Raw genomic sequence first — 20,533 nt, 5'->3', positions numbered from 1 at the left:
AACGATAGAATTAATAAATTCAAATGGGATTGAATTTAAAGTTAATGGTCACAGAGTTAAACATTACATACATGGTCCGATGGAAGTCGACAACGAAGTTAATCACAATTTCGACACCACAACTAACTAAGTGTGGGGAGAATCAAGTCTTTAAAGGATAATATGTATTTCTGTTAGAGTTAGATTGTCTGTTTTCGTGTAGTTCTCGAAAATGGAACCCGAATGGTCTTTCCCTAGCAAACCCTAAAGAACTAGTCTTCTCCCCCCATTCTGAATTTTTTATTTTTTAGGTTTTTACAAAATGAAGACTGCCTGTGAACTAAACCATGGTCTAATGCTACATGCTTTGATCACTAAACGTAATAATGACATACTACCGAGTGAATTAGTATCAGTAATCAGAGAAAGAATGGACGGAGTTAGAAAAGAATCCAGATGCGAAGATAATAAGTTACAATTTGGTAAAGGAAAATCAAAATCCGCAGCGAAAAGAAGAGCACGACACCTAGAAAGATGTCACAAATGCGGAAAATGGTCACATGGAGGTAAATGTTCAAATAATCAAACCTATTCAAATACCGAATTTGTTACTTTATGCAGAGACGGACCATTCATATGTTTAGAAGAAAAGACACTGAATGCTCGAGGTTACGCCTATGTAGCTATGAAAAACCAATTAAACCGACTATCTTATGAATGGGATAGATCATATAACTAAGAAATCTATTTCACAGGTAAGTCTGTACAGTTTTTATTTTTTATTTTATTTTTAACCTTTTGATAATAAACGCTAATTTGTTCGCTAAAAAGTATTAAATTGGTATTAAATAAAATTAGGTTTGGCGACCGAAATTATTGATATCATTCAAAAATTTATTACATCACTGCGAAATTTAACGTTTATTCTTAAGGTATAAATATCTTTAATCAATCAACCCAAAATATTTCAAAAATTCGTCATGAGTTAAATTAGGTCTTTGAACAGAAATTACTTTACCGAAAAGAGGGGCGCATATTTTTGATAATATTTGACTGATTAAAGTGGGATAAAAAGCCAAAAAGATTTTTAATTTTATTTTTACCATGTTTTTAAAATTAATATATAAATTAATATTGTAAACTTTGTAAAAACAATATATTTAAAATTGTAAATATTTGAAAAATTAATATAAGTTTGGTATGAATTTATAAATTTTTAAATTAAGTTTGGTGTGAATTTTTAATTTTTAAAATATGAAATTTTAATTTTATGCATTTCAAATTTTAAGTTTGGTGTGAATTTTTAATATTAATTTTGAATTTTATATTTAAATTGTGTGAATTTAAAAACAAAAATTTACTTTATCTCATTAAGTTAAAAATATGATTTTTAAAATTCGTCGTAAGTTGAAGACTAGGTCTTTGAACTGAAATTGCTTTACCCGAGGGAGGGACGAGAACTTTTATTATCATTATTTTTAATCTTATTGAATTAAAGTATGCCAAAAACATTAAAAAAAAAAACCTAAAAATTTTAGCTTTTAAAACAATCGCTACAAAAAGACAAATTTTAAAATTTTGTCGAAGGACGGACTAGGACATCGATCCGAAACGACCTCGTCCTAAATAACAAGGGAAACAAAATTTTAAAATTAATTACTTAATTGTTTTATAAGTTAAAGATTATAAAAAAAAAAAAAAAAAAACCAAACTCCGCGACTCGCGGAGTTTGAAGTGTCCAAACACCGCGAGTCGCGGAGGGGTCGGATTACAGAAAAAAATAAGAGCTGAAACAGCTCATTCCACACAAAACCCACAGAAAAAACTGCGAACATACTGCCGCAAAAACCCGAAAAATACACCCCAAAATCACAATTTTTAACCGTTAATCACCAAATTTTTTACTAAAATCATGTTGAGAAGGATGCTATCTAGGAATTACTCAAGAAAAACGGTAAATTTCTACACCTAAACACCATTTAATTCGAAATTTGGTGTTCTTGAGCAATTTTTTTCCCCAATTTGATTTTGATGCTTTTTAGTGTAATTATGCTTAAATTGTTTATGTATTATGCTTGTATAACCTAGATTGATGCTATTTAACATGATTAGAAGCCTTAAACTTCAAATTTAGAGTAATCTAAGGTTTGTGTTCTTGAGCAAATTTGAGGCTTTTTGATATAAACAGGTTATGGCCGATTTTTGTCATGAATTGTTGCTAAATTGAGTAGTGTAACATGTCTAGGTAGTTAAATGATCAAAACTTTGAGCCTAAACATGATTTTGAGAATTAAAGTGGACTTTTTCAAGTCTAAAATTCATGAACTTGATTTTTGAAAGATAATGCCATTTGAAACTTGTTTAATTACTAGTAATGATTATTTTGACATGTTATTTGAGTTGAATGCTTATGAACTTGGCGAACATTTTCGTATATGCTTATTTGAAAAAGTGTAAATTTGATGAAAATATGAAAATAAGCTTAAGTTTGATATAAATTGATCATGTCATTGTAATTATTTTGATTGATGATTTTGCTGACACTAATGCATATTTGGATGCACAAAAATTGTGTTTGATGTGTTTTGCAGACTGAAAGGGGTGAATCTTCATCCCAAGCTCGCAATGCTCTTGCTGAGAATGCAGAACAACAGGAGGTGGATAACTACTACAAGCAGGATATACCTCATCCAGTCATGACCTTTTCTGATATGCACTTGGAAGAGTTGCACCCGAACCTGAGATTTGACAGACTTTGGATAGATTATCCAAAATATCAAAGGGGTTTGCATACTCTTCATTCTAAGGTTGTTGAGGTACCAAGGGTCATAGAATGGGGACCCTTAGAAGCTGAGAATTGGCCGGGCCAATTAGAGAATTACTTGTACAGAGGTATGGTAATTCTACTTTTAATGACTGGGTACGTTTATTCACCATGCGTAGACCTGTATATAAAGTATGGTGTGAAGAATTGTTATGTTGTATAGAGTTGAATGATCGGGTAGCTAGTTTAACCGATCGTTCTTTTATTAGATTTTTGTTAGGCGGTTCGATGCGCCACATGTCTTTACTAGACATGGCTCAGGCTTTACGTATATATACGCCTGAGGAGTTAGCATCTGCTGATTGTAGAGGGTTGATACTAAACGGTAGAAAGATAGATGAAAATTTTGATACACACGGTGTGTGGAGTCAAATGACAAGCCATCACCGTTTCAAAGGGGGAAATTACTCTTATTTGGACATAGATAGAGCTGAATTAAGAGTAATTCATAGGTTTTTAGCTAATTCGATTACACAAAGGGGTAAGAACAAGGAAAAAGTAAATGAACAGGATTTGTTTTACCATATGTGTATTCGAGACCCACAAAGCGCTGTAAGTATACCGTATTGTATGGGTTATTATTTATCAGCTATGGTTAGGGGGATGCGACCGCATAGCATAATAGGAGGTGGTATTTTTATGGGTCAATCACCAAAATACCCATTTTTTTAGTCTTTTCTGAGCTGGTACCCAAAAAAAAAAAAACCTTGACAAAATGCCCGCGCAAGGCGCAAGAGACCTTGCGACCTTGCGACTTGCTTCCTTGCGCCTTGCGTCCTTGCGCCTTGCGTCCTTGTGTTAAAAAATTAGGTCAAATATAGAAATCAGACACCACATACACACACACACCCCGACACTCAGCTCTTGCGACCACTTTGCGACCGACGGCGATTACAAAGAACCTTGCACTTGCGACCCCCTTGCGACCCGTCTACCCTTGCGACCTTTCTTCTGAGACTCACCACATCACCACCACCACCACCACCATCGCCAGCACCACCGCCATCAGTACATCTCACCACCATTACCATCACCGCCTCCATTAGCATCACCATCACCACCACGATTGAGAAAAAGGAAGAGAAAAAAAACCGACAAAAAACGTGATCAATATGTCACAAGAACAGGTAAGTGTTTCCTTTCAACTATCTCCGTTCGATTACTCCATTTCTATGTCGAAAATGATATATAATTTTTGTTGCACACCATGTGTTCGATGAAATGCTTCAACGAGCTTGGTGATGCAAAACTCACTTATAGTGTTGCTAGATTTGTTAAAGTTACAGTATTTGGAAGCTAACATTTTATAAAAACTGGAACACGATTGTTTTAGGGCTTAAAACTAGAATCTGGTATAGGCGCAAGGAAAGTCTTGCGTCCTTGCGTTTTGTCCCTAGTAGCTGGCGCAAGGCACGTCTTGCGTCCTTGCGCCTGTGTGATACACGAGACGCAAGGTGCGACTTGCGTCCTTGCGCCTGTATTTTTCTTCTGAAAAACTGTCTGTTTCAGGGATATGTTGAGGCGAAGTTGACGATGAAGAATATGCTTAATGTTATACCTCAACTAAAGGCATCAATGACTGAGAATCAACAAAAAATTTTTAGGGGAACTTGTTTTGGTCCTTGGCTAGATCTTTCTTACACCGGCAATGATCCGGGCCTTGTACATGCAATGCTCCAAAGAAAGAGTGAGCGACCGATAGGAATAGATGAAAAGTACCCTGCTGATGATGAGGAAATATGGTTTAGTTTCCGTCCGAATTTCAAAATTAGATTTAGTAGGCGGGAATTTTGTCTCATCACGGGGTTTAAGTTTAGTCGTCGCACGGACATGGCACATTACATTCCCAGAAGTTATGATGTAGAAACACCACCGATTAGACGACGTTGTTTCCCAAATCGTAAAGTTAATTCAAACATTACAATTACCGATATCCAAAAGCTTTTATATGATGGTGCTGATTTTGTGGTTAGTGATGATGATGTCGTGCGACTAGCCATTATTTTGATTGTGGAGAGAGCGTTTATGGGTAAGCAAGGGATTCATGTGGTGAGCAAAAAATACCTATGGCTAGTCGAAGACTTTGCTAAATTGAATGACTACCCGTGGGGTAATCGTATTTGGGATGCCACTTACCCCGTAGTTAAATATGGATTTCAAGCTCGGGAAAGTCAGTTAGAGGTGGGAAAGGGTTATACTTTGGTCGGTTTTATGTGGTCATTTAAGGTAAAAATAAACAAGTTTGGTAGATTTGGTTAATACCTCTACATTTGAATCGTATATTATTTTTTTATGCGTCCTTATTTATTTAACTAATTTTGTAGATTTGGATTCGCGAGGCATATCGACGAACAATTAAAAGTTTTGCCCACAAGACAGACAAAAATGGAGTACCGAGGGCCTTATTTTGGAAACGTTCATCGGCTGAGACTTTTTCAGTCACTGATTACCTGCATCTACTAAACGTTATGGTAAGTGTTGTTTTTAACATAAAAGTTTTGTTGGTGCTGGAAGAATACAGAGTAAGGATTTAGGATAAAATGGGTTCTGTGATGGGCGCAAGATATATCTTGCGTCCTTGCGTGACCAAGGCGCAAGGTTCGTTCTTGCGACCTTGCGCCTGCACCTTACGTCATATCGCCAACGCAAGAGTAGTCATGCGTCATCAGTAATTAGGCGCAAGGACGCAAGACCAACCTTGCGCTTGGTTACTGATGACGTAACACGCAAGGTTCACGGCTTGCGTGTTTGTTTCCGGGACGCAAGGTTTGTCCTTGGGTCCTTGCGCCTTCAGCTAATGTCTTATGGTCAACGCAAGAGTAGTCTTGCGTCATCATTTACGAGGCGCAAGGTTGGTCTTGTGTCCTTGCGCCTTTGGATTTAACTTTTGCTGCTGTTGTACAGGATGATTGTCCGAAGAATAAACGACCTTTTCGTACTCTGCATCCCACTGATGTTGAGAGTGGATGTCAATGGTGGTTAAAAAGTTGCCAATACTTTGATGGGACGGAAGTGGATGAGGAAGTTGAAGAACCTGTTGAAGATGAACCTGTCAATGAGGAACATGGTGGTGGAGAACAGTCTCAATCTCAATCTCAATCTCAGTCTCAATCTCAGACTCAATCAAACTTATCTACTGATGCAAAGGAATTATACATGTCTTTGGTGAAACGGATGGATAGGCAAGAGAAGGAGCTTCAAGAGTGTAGAACGCAAATAAATGATCACGAGAGATGTATATCTGAACAAGAGAAACGAATATCAGAACAAGAGCAAAATCAAGATGAGGAGTTACTTGGTCGATCCTTCTCAGACAATGAAAACGACAAATCAGCTCAACGGATTAGACGTGGAATGAGAGATCGACGACCAACGCGTGTACTAAGCTCCCCTTTCACAACACCGGGATACAGAAAACCAATCGAGAAGGTATATCTTTAATTACATTTTTTTTACCTTAAACTTGCAGTTTTGTCATTAATTATCGAGAATAAACAGGCTGTGTTTGTTAAAAGTAGGCGCAAGGTCATGTCTTGCGTCCTTGCGCTTGTTTTGACAAACAGGCTCAAGGTATGGTCTTGCGACCTTGCGCCTATGTTACATAAATGGCGCAAGGTCATACCTTGCGTCCTTGCGTGTGTCGCAAGGGTTATCTTGCGCCCTTGCGCCTTTTTTCCTGACTTTCTATAATTCACAGCTATCAGATGATGTTGCTCGCAAAGTGAAAAGGCTGAGGGTGTCTGAGGCTGAGGAGGTTGTTAATCTCGATACTGAAGAACAGGGTGTTGTTGAAGAAGAACCCCACCCTATTGTTGAAGAAGATGTTGTTGCTCCGATTGTGAAAAAGCGTATACGGTCGCAAAAGGATTGGGTTAATGACGAGGAAATTTGGTCGATGGTAGACAGGCTAGTGAATGATCAAGGAACTCTACTACCACCACCACCCAATGCTTGGAGAGACAGTAGAAAGCACGTTGGGCCTGCAAAAGATCCGAAGAGTATGGTGGATAGTAAGCAAGAAACGCGGTGCATGTTCATTTTTCAGAACGAAAATTTTATATACCTCACACCTGAGTTTTGGATCAGGTTACTTGGTCTTGGATATTCCGGATACTTGGAAAACTTAGTAAGTTGCTCGCTTATTTGTTTCCATTCTTGGAAAACTAAGTAAGTTTCATGCTTATTTGTTTTATCACAATTGTAGCATATTGATGGATGGGCTACACTTATGTTGAGATATCGTCAGAGGGTTCTCCCCCGAGCAAGCCAGTATTCCACTCCTATTATCCCGACCGACTCGTTTGCGTGTAGTTCTCGATGGACTGTCATGCCATTGGGTTTCCTTTCTAGCCTTGCAGCGTTTCAGTCCTATTATGATGATACACAAAGGGAGGAAGAGAAACGGAAAGAAGCGGAGAAAAGAGGAGAAGTAGCAATCACAGGGGAGAATCCACCTGATTATATGTATTTGATTGGATTAGGGGATGGTAGTGATGAGCTATATCCATCCTGGGCCTATTGTGATAAGGTATGTTTTAATTCCCAATACAAATTTTAGGTTTTGAAGTGTTCTGGAACAGGCGCAAGGTTAAGTCTTGCGTTCTTGCGCCTGGTGTTTTAGGTTGGACGCAAGGTTGTCCTTGCGTCTTTGCGTCTGGTGTTTTGAGGTGTTCTGGCACAGGCGCAAAGTTCAGTCTTGCGTCTTTGCGCCTGGTGTTTTTAGGTGTTCTGGCACAGGCGCAAGGTGTGACTTGCGTCTTTGCGCCTTGTGTTTTAGGTTTGACGCAAGGTTGTCCCTGCGTCCTTGCGCCTGTTGTTTCTGGTTGACGCAAGGTTTTCCTTGCATCCTTGCGCCCTTTAGTCTTGCGTCCTTGCTTCCATTCTGCAGGCGTAAGGTATGGTCTTGCGTCCTTGCGCCTATTACAGTTTAGCTAATATTGTGTATGTTTTTTGCAGATTTTGATCCCCGTTCACTTTTACGATGCTCAACACTTTATTCTGATTGTGTTGAACTTGGAGGAACAGAAGATATTGGTGTACGATAGTTTGCCCGGTCATGTTGATCAAGAAATTGTCAAGCTCACCAAAGATCTGGGAGATCAATTGCCTGTATACTTAAGAGCAATTGATTACTTTAACCAAAAGCAAGACTCCCAGATTGTTGACTACTTGGAAAACAAGGAGAGCATCGAGTTCATGACCGAGGCAGCACCAGTCGTGCCGGTGCAAGGTGGAAGTAATGGGGACTGTGGTGTTTGGGTCTGCATCCATATGGAGAGGGTGATCTTTGGGTGGGATGAAATCCCAAACATTGGAGATCCTAAAAAGGCCGCAGAAGACTACAGAGTGAGAATGGCCAAGACCTTCTTTCGTGCACGCTTTGATACCCAGGAACCCCCACCAAAAGAGAAAGCAAAAGTTGGTAACTGAGGTTTTATTTTGAAAACTGTAGTTAATTATGTAATTTGTGTATAAAACTGTAAATGTTGTAAACTGTGAACAGGTCCGTAACTGTATTTTTGAAGGCGCAAAGGCGTGTAATCAGACCTTGCGACCTTGCGTCCCGTAATAGCCGTAGACGCAAGGTCCTTCTTGCGGCCTTACGCCTCGTATTTAGAAGCAGGCGCAAGGTGATTCTTGCGTCTTTGCGCCTTTTTATTAAGCAGGCGCAAGGTTCTTCTTGCGTCCTTGCGCCTATTTTTGAAACATACGCAAGGTTCATCTTGCGACCTTGCGCCACAAAATTTTTATTATTCTTGTAACACTAGCTTGTGCATTCAATATTATAACATATGAAGTAACACACGAAACCACATCATAAAATACTAATTAAAAAATATTACAACAATGGAAGACATCACACCTTAATTTGTTCCTGAAAATAAACGTATTCTAGGAACTAATTACTACCTAAATTGTACGTTGGATAAAACTGAGATTGATAAGCTTGAGATGGTTCGACTGTCTCTTTCGCCTTCGAGGTTGTGTTTCTTGCCCGTTGAGAAGTTGATTCACCTGTTCGGTCATAAGCAGCTGGGCATGTTGATCGAGAATGACCTGGTTCTTTGCAACGACTACAAGTTCTTACTTTTTTTGAAGTTTCTTCACCTTTTGAAGGAATGCGTTTTTTACCTTTAGGACGTCCAGGTTGTCTTTTCTTTAGAACTGGGGGGTGTACAAGTTGCAAAATCCCGGGAACCAGATCCGACCATTCAGACCGATGGGGGAGAGGAAGAATGTGTTCGGAATACGTATTTATGTATGTTTGAGTGCTGAACCAATGTGATACATAACAACTAATATCCTCCACTCCGAAGTGTCGTGCTGATGCAATCACATGACCGCAGGGTATGCCTGATAATTGCCATTGACCACATGAACAAGTTCTATCTTGTAGATTAACCAACCTATTTTTTCGTCCATCATGTACCTCTATTAGATCATTTGTCGATGGAAATGCTCGCCATCTTCTTGATTTGTCCGTCCTCTTAGCTAGCTTACGTTCAACATATGGAGTAACCGGTGAAGTAAGACTAACTGATTTGTTGCGATGTTTGAAATACCAATCCTGTATTGAACAATGAAAAAATTCGAACAACATGCAAACGGGTAGTTTACGAGCATGTCTTGATAGAGAGTTTATAGACTCTACACTGTTGCTTGTAAGGTATGAATACCTAATATGAGTAGATTGACTTCTGGACCATCTATTGATACCATCCTCACATAGAACTTTATAAGACGCTTTCAATCTCCTTCGAAATACATCCAGATGATCATGAAAATCCGACGCACGGTACGCCTTAACCATTTTCCAAAAGTGCCATTCGAAGAATTTCATCTTGTTGGATTTAGTTTTGATGTTCATGAATAAATGACGTGCAAAATGAGCGTGAAACGCTTCCGGAAACACGTTTGCAATGCCGTGTGCTATTGAAGCAGCACGATCAGAAATAAAAGTAATCTCTGACATACGATCAACCATACCATAACTCATTAAATGATCTCTTAGGTTACCAAAAAACCATGACCAAACACTTTTGTCTCGCCTTCACCAATTCCATAAGCCAATGGCAAAATTCCATTATTGCCATCCATCGCAACAGCAACTAAATTAGTACCCAGGTACCCACCCTTTAAATGTGCAGCATCGACGATGATTATCGGGCGGACATGTTGCACAAATGATCGAATCTGCATGAAATTTTCACAGTAAATCAAATATTATTAATAAAGACCTCATACACCATACGCAAGGCGCAAGGTTTTTATTGCGTCATTGCGTATTAGTTGGCGCAAGGTGACCCTTGCGCCTTTGCGTATGGTGTACATATTAAAAGGTGGTTTTTGCTAAAATATATTTACTTACAACTACTCCAATGGACATGTAACACATCACAAATTTATTTTCTTTATCGGTAACCAAATTGGTGATGGTCCCCGGGTTGTGGATCTTAAGGTTATGAAGGTAAATGGGAAGCATTCTAAAGGAGTCATCACTACTGCCACGTAACATCTCTATTGCTTGACACTTGGCCCTCCATGCTTGATTGTATGATACACTCACTCTAAACCGATTAGCTACATCATCACGTATATCTTTTGGTTTATACTCTCGATTAGCAGCCTTGAACGAATCCATAAGAATACTACCCAACACCTTTTTAGTAGCATGTTTATTGTTTCCCATAATTTGTGTGCGTGAGCAAGTGTGTACGTCATGCAACTTTTTAACCATAAAGTTTTCAGTGTGTCTTATTTTGTATGCACTACATTTCCACTCACAATTTGGCAACACACATTTAGCGGTGTACCGAGATTTGTCTGACTTTACAGGCTTTATTTGAAAGTTTTCTTCAAGGCATTTTGTAAATAGCTGGTTTAGGAATTCTTCCTTGTTCGAAAACGTTTGACGAACTTTGACCAAATCAGATACCTGATACGTGGTTGGAATTGGGGTCGTAAATTCTGGGTTTTCTTCATCTTGCTGACTGTGTAGAGTTGGCATATTCCAGAATACATCTTGTTTTTCTTCATCTTCTTCATCTTCATCTTCCTCGTCACTTGCTTCATCCGATTCACTAGACCCAACAACAGGTATAAACGGGTTCTCTATTTTTTTTATTTTACACACGTTCTCGGCGCCATGGTTGAAGAAGTCAAATTCTTCTATGTTTGGAGGTGGTATTTCAGCCTGTTTTTCTTCTGAATAGTGTGTTTCGAGGTTTGGTTCGGAATTGTGTATTTCATCCTGTTCTTTTTGCAGATGGTGAGTTTGTTTGTTTGGTTGAGACTCGAGAATCCGGAGGTTTTGTTGGAGATGGTGTGTTTGTGGATTTTGTTGGGGCTGGTGTGTTTGTGAATTTTGTCCGGGTTGAAGCATTCTAACTTTGTCGACAACATAAATATCAATAGGCTCGTTTGTGACAGCGTGTTTTAAAAACTCAAAAAAATCTTCATGATCATCAGTAATATCAAAAATATGATTATTATCAATATATCTTAGCGAAACAGGTGCATTAGGTGGCAATTCAATTTTTTTGAGAATTTTCCTTAACAATACTCTTCGATTTATTGGTTTTTGTGGAGCAAGTGGTAGTTTTAATCTGGTTCTAAAACAGTCAAGAGGCAGATACATAGGTATGTTGTTAACAAATTCAAAATTACCTCCACAACATACATGAACAACAAATGCTTCATTATTACTACAGCTCATTAAGACACAAATTAGTGAAAAAATAGATAAAAGTTGGTACCTTAACGATGCTCTAATGACTTGATCTTTTTGAAAATGAAGTAAAATAAAATTATTAATCTGGAGTTCTAGCCTCATTAAATAGACAGGTACATAATCTTATCCGTAAAGGTACAAAGAATCCAAAAAAATCTTATCCAGAAATCAGGAAAAATCCATTCTGATAAGGCGCAAGGCGCAAGGACGCAAGGACGCAAGCCCTTATCCTTGCGCCTTGCGTTTACACGCAAAGGCGCAAGCCGCAAGGTCGCAAGGTCTAAAGATACTTGCGCCTTGCGCGGGCAAATTCTCAAAAAAAAAAAGGGGGTTCTAGCTCAGAAAAGGCCAAAAAAATGGGTATTTTGGTGATTGACCCTATTTTTATTACTTTGATTGGTGAATATCTCGGTGTGGATATAAGTCGGGGGGGATTATTAGTAGAAGAACCAGAACCCCGCGATACTATAGGTTTAAATGTATACCATGGTGCGAAAGTTTTGAAAAGGCGAAATAACGCCGCAGTACAATACCATGGTAGACATCCACAGGTTGAGAGAAACCAACAGCAAGGTAATGTAGGAGGGGGGAATGAGATGCAAGAAATGCAAAGGTTTATAGCTTCTCAGGAATACGAAAATGCTAGACATAGAGCATTTGAAGATTGGCAAGTTCATCAGAACCAAATCATAGCTCATTGCCAACATATAGGTCGAAACTATATTCCTACACCAAAACCCATCTTCCCTCCCTGGTCTATAGAGATGCAGCTACCGTATCCTACGTATAACCCTGCCGAAGCATTCTATAGCACCTATGGTTATGCCTGGAACCCCTATTGGTACCAGTATCATCCCTAGTATACTTAGTTTTTTTTATTTTGTAATTTGTAATGATTGATACGTTTAATACTTTTGTTAATATTGTAATAGTTTTTATAATTGTCTAACTTTTATTCTTAGATTTTAATAATTTTTGAATGTGGGGTAATATACCAAACTTCAAAAATATGTATATATGTTTGCAGTTTATCTTATGTACACAACAGGGTAAAACAACGCATTTTCAAAGACTGGCATTAAGTTCAGCAAAAGCAACTAATTTTGACGACAAGATGCAAAATATATGTGAAATAACAACAAGACGGAATGAACAAATGATGTGCACCATTTATCATTCAGCAAACAAATGCCAATATGTTTGGAAACTTTGGTAAAATTTAATCAATTTCACACAAATCACCCTCAATAATTTAAATTGTTACTGATTTCTTGCAAATGAGGGCATTGCAAGATCTTAAGTGTGGGAAGGGGTTAAATTCTTTCGGATTTTAAAATTTTTTACTTTATACACTTGGTTACCATTAAAAATACTAGTAAAGCAGTAGTTGTATTAGAATCTAGTGCTCTCTGATAATAAAGAACAGCCCTAGTCTTATATACTGACTACCCAATTCTAGTAAAATTTTTAAAAATTTTCAATTAAATGAACTCAAAATCATGTTTATACATATTTATGAACGATAAAACTAGGTTTTAACACCGAAATTATTGTTACCTCAAAAAGGACATAAATTGAGAAACAAACCAAAATGTTAAAATTCATTTAAAATGGAATAGAGGACGATAAAAAGGAAAATAAAAGCCAAGTGTGGGAATATTTACCAAGTTATCTTAAACATATGTCACATATATCTGTAACAAATAACTGAAAATACTTTTGCTTTGGACTAAACTAAACTGTTTTACCCGATGAAAGAAAAGAAGAGATGGATCTACACGATGAATCAATTCCATCATTAAAAGGAAGTAAAGTCTTCCGAAAAAGAAACGCGCTTCTTGATTTAGGTCATGAAGTTGTCGTCCAGACCAGTTGTAGGTTGACGAAAAATCTAGAAAAGTCATCACTAAAATCAGCAGGAAATCCACGGACCTCAGCATTAAACAGGGTCGCCAAGTGGTCAGATTTATCCTAACCATGAGAAGGATTTATCTTGTACAATGGGGGGGTACCATGCAAATTAGCTGGATAAGACTAATGAATCAGATCCCCAGAAAGGATAATCTCCTTAAAGATTAAAAATCAGCTTTTAAGACTGATATTACTCAATCCTTGAGATTGACCTTAAAGATTGAGAATTACAAACTCATGGAATTCAATGATATCTAAACTCGAGCTTGAACGAGAAAATATTTTGATCAAAAATTACAAACCGATTTGTTTTCTGAAAACCCTATTTTCAATGCATTCATTACCATTGAACGTAAAATCCTAGGAATTCACCTGGAATTCATCAGGTCACCTGAACTAAATCGGGTGTCAACCGTAAGAACGGTGGTTGCATAGTGGTCGAAGACAGGACCTTATGCCAGACCGAAAAATTATAAGGGTGAGCTTTACTATTGCTCCTACCAAGGATAGTAATTGCGTCCGACACGTTATAGACCATAATTAAAAGCATGTCAGGGGACATTGCCTTAACAGTTGCTTGTTCAACGCTTTCCTTTTCAACCGGACGGTAGTTTACCGAAAGGTAATATACGGGACAAGTAAACTGGACGTGTTGCTTTCCAAATACAAGGTTAGCAAGTGGGTGACACAAAACCATAAGTTTTGAGCTAAAATTTTCAAATCTGAAACCCACCAAACCCACAAAAATATTTTGCAAACACCGGTAAAGGGTTATTCCGGAAAACTTATCTAGGGTAAAAACTAGATTTAATTTTTAAAAGATCAAATGTTTTCATAAAGATCCAATTTCCTTAATGGATCTAAATTTTTATAGTCATGTGGGACTGTAAACCATATCGTTACTACCATTGTTCATACCACCGTATAGAAATCACTGATGTACAAAGTGTGAAGAATAAAGAAGTGATTCTAGTATTTCAAGACGATATTGCTTGAGGACAAGCAACGCTCAAGTGTGTGAATATTTGATAATGCTAAAAACGAACATATATTTCATAGCATTATTCCTCAAGAAAGACAAGCTTTTAGTTGCAATTGTTCTATTTAAAAGTGATATTCGTTTAAATAATAAAATGTGAAGACAAAAGACAGATTCGACGAATTGAAGACGTAAACGACCAAAAAGCTCAAAAGTACAAAAGACAATCAAAGAGGTTCCAATTATTGATAAGAAACGTCTCGAAATTACAAGAGTACAAGATTCAAAACGCAAAGTACAAAATATAAAATTGTACGCAAGGACGTTCGAAAATCCGGAACCGGGACCAGAGTCAACTCTCAACGCTCGACGCAACGGACTAAAAATTACAAGTTAACTATGCACATAAATATAATATAATATTTAAATAATTCTTATAATTATTTAATATATTATATTTATTTAAAACCGTCGGTAAACAAAGAGCCAAACTCCTCTGAGCTGTAATTTCAAACTCTGCGACTCGCGGAGTTTGAAGGCAAAAATGCCGCGAGTCGCGGAGCCTCAAAAGTCAAAAATCCCTATAAAAGCAAACGAATTCTGATCGCAAAAATGACCAAAAAAAATCCATCCATCTCTCTATCTATATCGTATATATTTATATTTATATTTTAGTTTTAATTTTAATTTTAATTTTAATCCTAATAATAAGGGTATGTTAGCGAATGTTATAAGGGTGTAAGTCGAAATTCTGTCCGTGTAACGCTACGCTATTTTTAATCATTGTAAGTTATGTTCAAACTTTTTATATTAATGTCTCGTAGCTAAGTTATTATTATGCTTATTTAATCCAAAGTAATCATGATGTTGGGCTAATTACTAAAATTGGGTAATTGGGCTTTGTACCATCATTGGGGTTTGGACAAAAGAACGACACTTGTGGAAATTAGACTATGGGCTATTAATGAGTTTTATATTAACTAAACAATACCTTGTTAATTTAATATACAAACTTATAATTTGACGTATTTATATATAACCACATACGCTTGACTGGGTACGGTGGGCGGGATATCTATAAATACCAATAATTATTCATTTTACCGGATACGGAACTGGATTAATAGTTAATAAACTTGTTGAAACAGGGGTGAATTACATTCAAGGGTAATTGGTGTAATTGTTAACAAAGTAGTAAAACCTTGGTTTACACGCAGTCGATAACCTGGTGTATTCATTAAACAAAGTATTAAAACCTTGTTACAATTCGAATCCCCAATTAGTTGGAATATTTAACTTCGGGTATAAGAATAATTTGACGAGGACACTCGCACTTTATATTTATGACTGATGGACTGTTATGGACAAAAACCAGACGGACATATTAAATAATCCAGGACAAAGGACAATTAACCCATGGGCATAAAACTAAAATCAACACGTCAAACATCATGATTACGGAAGTTTAAATAAGCATAATTCTTTTATTTCATATTTAATTTCCTTTATTTTATATTTAATTGCACTTCTAATTATCGCACTTTTATTTATTGTTATTTAATCGCACTTTTAATTATCGTACTTTTTTATTATCGCAATTTTATTTTATCGCACTTTTATTTATTGCAATTTCATTATCGTTATTTATTTTACACTTTAAATTAAGTCTTTTATTTATTTAATATTTTACATTAGGTTTTAACTGCGATTAAAGTTTTAAAATCGACAAACCGGTCATTAAACGGTAAAAACCCCCCTTTATAATAATAATATTACTTATATATATTTGTATTTCTATAAAAGTAAACTAATATAGCGTTAATCTTTGTTTAAAAAGATTCCCTGTGGAACGAACCGGACTTACTAAAAACTACACTACTGTACGATTAGGTACACTGCCTATAAGTGTTGTAGCAAGGTTTAAGTATATCCGTTCTCTAAATAAATAAATATCTTGTGTAAAATTGTATCGTATTTAATAGTATTTTCCTGCAAAAATATAAGCTATTTTATATACTACTCTGCTAAAACATCAGATGTGGTAATGTGATAAATCTCGTTGAGAGATAATGGACGTGTTTGACGAGAAAGGTGAAATCCCTCAATTAAGGGATGTGCGTATCAGATTCTCTTCTAGAGAACTTTTGTTATGTGCCTATGTTTGATATAGGTGGTTCTTGCTCGATTATGTGGATGATTAGTGGTATCCGTTAGGGTTCACTATAGTGTAGCAGAGCGCGATGTTTCGCTACTCGTTGTTCGAGGCCAAAAGGGCGTTGATTGGTGAAGCATGACCTTCGGGGTCCGCTGACTTCATCATGGTTATTAATTGGTGGAACATGACTTTCGAGTCCGCTGACTTCATCATGGGAGTATGTGATTGGTGAAGCATGACCTTCGGGGTCCGCTGACTTCATCATGAGCGAGGTGTAATATCGGTGAAGCATGACCGTTGACGGGGTCCGCTGACTTCATCCGGTGTTGAGATTGGTGAAGCATGATCTTCGGGTCCGCTGACTTCATCATGGTAGTGGATCGCGTGTGGTTTCGGATTCACGATGACGCGTGTGGTTTCGGTCATCTTATTGTGGAAGTGACTCGCTTGTAGTTCGGATTCACAAATGACTCGTGTGGTTTCGGTCATTGTATTGAGGAGTGAGTCTCGTGTAGTTCGGATTCACAAATGACTCGTGTAGTTCGGTCATTCCTCTGGGATTGTGACTCTCGTGTAGTTCGGATTCACTAAGGCGCGTGTAGTTCGGCCAATCCCAATTGTTGTTGTGGTGAAGGTAGTGAGTCGCGTGTAGTTCGGATTCACTAAGGCGCGTGTGTTTTTGGCCAGCCTTCATGTCGTGTGATCTATTGGTTGTTTGATACACCAATGGTGGGGTCGTAAGGACCATGTTGTGTGAACTATCGGTTGTTTTATACGCCGATGGTGGGGTCGTGAGGACCGTGTTGTCTGATTAGTGATGCGATAGCCGTGTTTTGTGATGACCCGGGAATTTCCGACCAAATTTAAACTTAATCTTTATATGTTTGCGACACGATAAACAAAGTCTATAATGTTGAGTCTCGAAAACTTTGAACTATATTCATGTATATAATTGACCTTGACTAATCCCGACGATTCACGAACCAATGATTGTAAATAAATATGTAATTATATATAAATGTAAGTATATACATAATAACTTTAAATTTTAAAATATAATTTAAACATTAAAAACTAAATATGTAAAATAAAACATAAAATCGTTAAGTAGTACTTAATAGGAATATATATTAAATATATGATTCTGTAGATAATTACTATCATATATATATATATATATATATATATATATATATATATATATATATATATATATATATATATATATATATATATATATATATATATATATATATATATATATATATATATATATATATATGATAAGATAAATAAAATTGATAAGAAATAAATATTCAACAAAAGATGATATATAAACTAAGAAATGATACATATATATAATATAAGTATGAATATAGTTGTTATATAAATATTGTTATTCCAATAATGATATCAGTATTAGTGTTATTAATATTATTAAAATATAATCTAATGATATGAATTTGATATATATATATTGATATAGTATTACTATTATCAATATTATTACTAATAATATTAATTAATATTAGCATTATTGTTATTAGCAATATTATTTTTATACATGTTAATATAATTGTTATCAAACTCAGTAGTAATAATTTTATTTATATTAATAAAATCATTATTAATATTATTTTTAACAATACCATTAAGAACATTATTATAACTATTAGTATTATTATTTTAAAATTGTTATTATTAGGATAATTGTTATTAATATTATTATTATTATAATAATATTATTATTAATAATCTGAATTTTTATTATTTAATAATAATAGAGTTATTTTTATTAAAATTAAGTTTTATAAATAAAATTGTTGATTTAAACTAAGAAATCAGAGTAAATTGCTAGTTCCTTTCTATCCATATTTGAATTTTGTTCTTGTATGATTTTGTCAACAATCAACAACAGTTAATTGTACGATTCTGTTAGTAGTCCATATCCACTTTTCATTTTAGTTTGTTTATTTCTTTATCTGATTCATTTAATCTGTTGAAGTCTTCACTATAAAACAATTCAATTGTACACGTTATTAGGGAGGAACCAGTCAAATATTTATTCATCAGTATCAATTATCAATTTTAAATACTTTAAATCAGTGAATTAAACAGGATTATGAAGGTAACAGCTCGATAAGAACTGTTCATCCACTTTTTAACCAAAACTCGAATTTGATTCAAATTTCAAAATTTGTTAAAGCAAAGTTGTTAGGAATTCTCTACCTAATCTTTCTGCAAAATCTTGTCTTTCAATTCATAATATTCAATTCGAATTTCGTATTCAAAGATAAAATTCAAAAGTCAACAGATTCGTTCTTGAGGGAAATTCGAGTTTGTTGTTACGAATAAACTGCAATTAACGACACCAATAGTTTCAAGGAGTGAATTTCAACTTCTTTTATGTTATAGGTATGTTCTAAAAAGTTCTCAAAAATGAAATCAATTTTTTTTTATGTAATCAGCGACGGCACACAGCCTGCTGTTTCTATTTCTATATTTTTTTTAGCTTTTAATTACCTCAAGATTTAAAATAGACTGATTATATTTAGGTTGCAAGTCCAAAAAAAAAAAAATCAAAATGGCAATTACTGTTTTGAATTTGTATTGATTCCGGTCGTTATGTTTTGAAGAAGAAGAAGATATAAAGAATACGGGTTATATAAACTAAACTGGAGAATTTAAGCAGAAAAGCAGAACCGGAGGGATGGTCTAGGTTGTTTGTTGGTGAGTTAGTGGTCTCGAGTTCGATCCCGGCTTGGTGCAATTCTTTTTTTAAAATATCTTTATAAAGGTAGTAATCAATTTTATTATCATTAATATTTTTATTATTATTATTATTATTATCAATTATTGTTCTTATTATTATTGTTATTGTTATTATTAGTATTAATAATAAGTACTAATGTTGTTATTGATATTATTATTATTAATAGATATCATGAATATCATTTATTATCTGTAATATTAAATCGTATTATAATTATTATTATTAGTTATCACTTATTATTATTTTTAGGATTATGTAAGAATAATTATTACTAATATTATTATTAATAATAGTACTACTAAAAATATAAATCTTACCATTATAGTATTATTATCATTATTATTACTAAAGTAATACAATTTATTATTATTAGTATTTGTATCATTTTATAATATTCAGTATTGTTAATATTGACATAAGTATAACCAATAATATTAACATGAGTATTACTATTACATAATTACCAAAAATCATTATCAAAACTGTCTTTAACAGAAAAATTTAATATTTTTACGACTATAAATATTAATATCATTATTATTATTATTATCACCTTATTAAGTAATATTAAGTATTATAACTATTACTATTTTTACCATTATTAGTATTATTTTGGTATTATTATAACTACTATTATTAATGTACAAATGATGTACATATATTTATATAAATATATATATATATATATATATATATATATATATATATATATATATATATATATATATATATATATATATATATATATATATATATATATATATATATATATATATATATATATATATATTTAATACATATAACATAACAAAAATTAATATTTGTATATAGCAAATTGAATATATGAAACATATATTAATTATTAATATAAAAAGGATATAACTAATAAATTTATATATATATATATATATATATATATATATATATATATATATATATATATATATATATATATATATATATGTCCAATTACAACTATGTATATTAATATATATACAAATGATATAGGTTCATGAATCCGAGGCCAACCCTGCATTGTTCAATTGTTCAAAGTCGTCATATGTATTTTTACTACAAAATACAGTATTGTGAGTTTCATTTAATCCCTCTTTACTCATTACATTTTTGGGCTGAGAATACATGCAAATGCTTTATTAACTGTTTTACAATATTTATACGCG

At 34.7% G+C, this 20,533-nt stretch overlaps 2 protein-coding genes across 2 annotated transcripts; both read left to right on the top strand.

Moving 5' to 3' along the window:
- Positions 1–3,614: 3,614 nt before the first annotated feature.
- On the top strand, positions 3,615–5,062 carry LOC139860474 (uncharacterized). Its single transcript, XM_071849225.1, has 2 exons — positions 3,615–3,930; positions 4,313–5,062. The coding sequence occupies exons 1-2, from the start codon at positions 3,916–3,918 to the stop codon at positions 5,060–5,062; spliced, it is 765 nt and encodes a 254-aa protein (XP_071705326.1). The 5' UTR covers positions 3,615–3,915.
- A 1,761-nt stretch (positions 5,063–6,823) lies between these two features.
- Positions 6,824–8,305, top strand: LOC139856818 (uncharacterized). The gene is made up of 3 exons (XM_071845525.1): positions 6,824–6,929; positions 7,008–7,331; positions 7,760–8,305. The coding sequence occupies exons 1-3, from the start codon at positions 6,834–6,836 to the stop codon at positions 8,231–8,233; spliced, it is 894 nt and encodes a 297-aa protein (XP_071701626.1). The 5' UTR covers positions 6,824–6,833; the 3' UTR covers positions 8,234–8,305.
- Positions 8,306–20,533: the final 12,228 nt, after the last annotated feature.

The sequence above is a fragment of the Rutidosis leptorrhynchoides genome, chromosome 7 (genome assembly GCF_046630445.1).
Source record: "Rutidosis leptorrhynchoides isolate AG116_Rl617_1_P2 chromosome 7, CSIRO_AGI_Rlap_v1, whole genome shotgun sequence".
Taxonomy (NCBI): domain Eukaryota; kingdom Viridiplantae; phylum Streptophyta; class Magnoliopsida; order Asterales; family Asteraceae; genus Rutidosis; species Rutidosis leptorrhynchoides.
Note: the sequence above shows the minus strand (reverse complement) of the source record. Positions and strands in the feature narration are given on the sequence as shown.

What these genes read in the sequence shown, in the direction of transcription:
- LOC139856818 (XM_071845525.1), top strand. Translation starts at nt 6,834, where the DNA reads ATGTTCATTTTTCAGAACGAAAATTTTATATACCTCACACCTGAGTTT. An exon ending in CCGGATACTTGGAAAACTTA is followed by an intron (nt 6,930 to 7,007) that starts GTAAGTTGCTCG and finishes TCACAATTGTAG; the next exon opens with CATATTGATGGATGGGCTAC. An exon ending in CCTGGGCCTATTGTGATAAG is followed by an intron (nt 7,332 to 7,759) that starts GTATGTTTTAAT and finishes TGTTTTTTGCAG; the next exon opens with ATTTTGATCCCCGTTCACTT.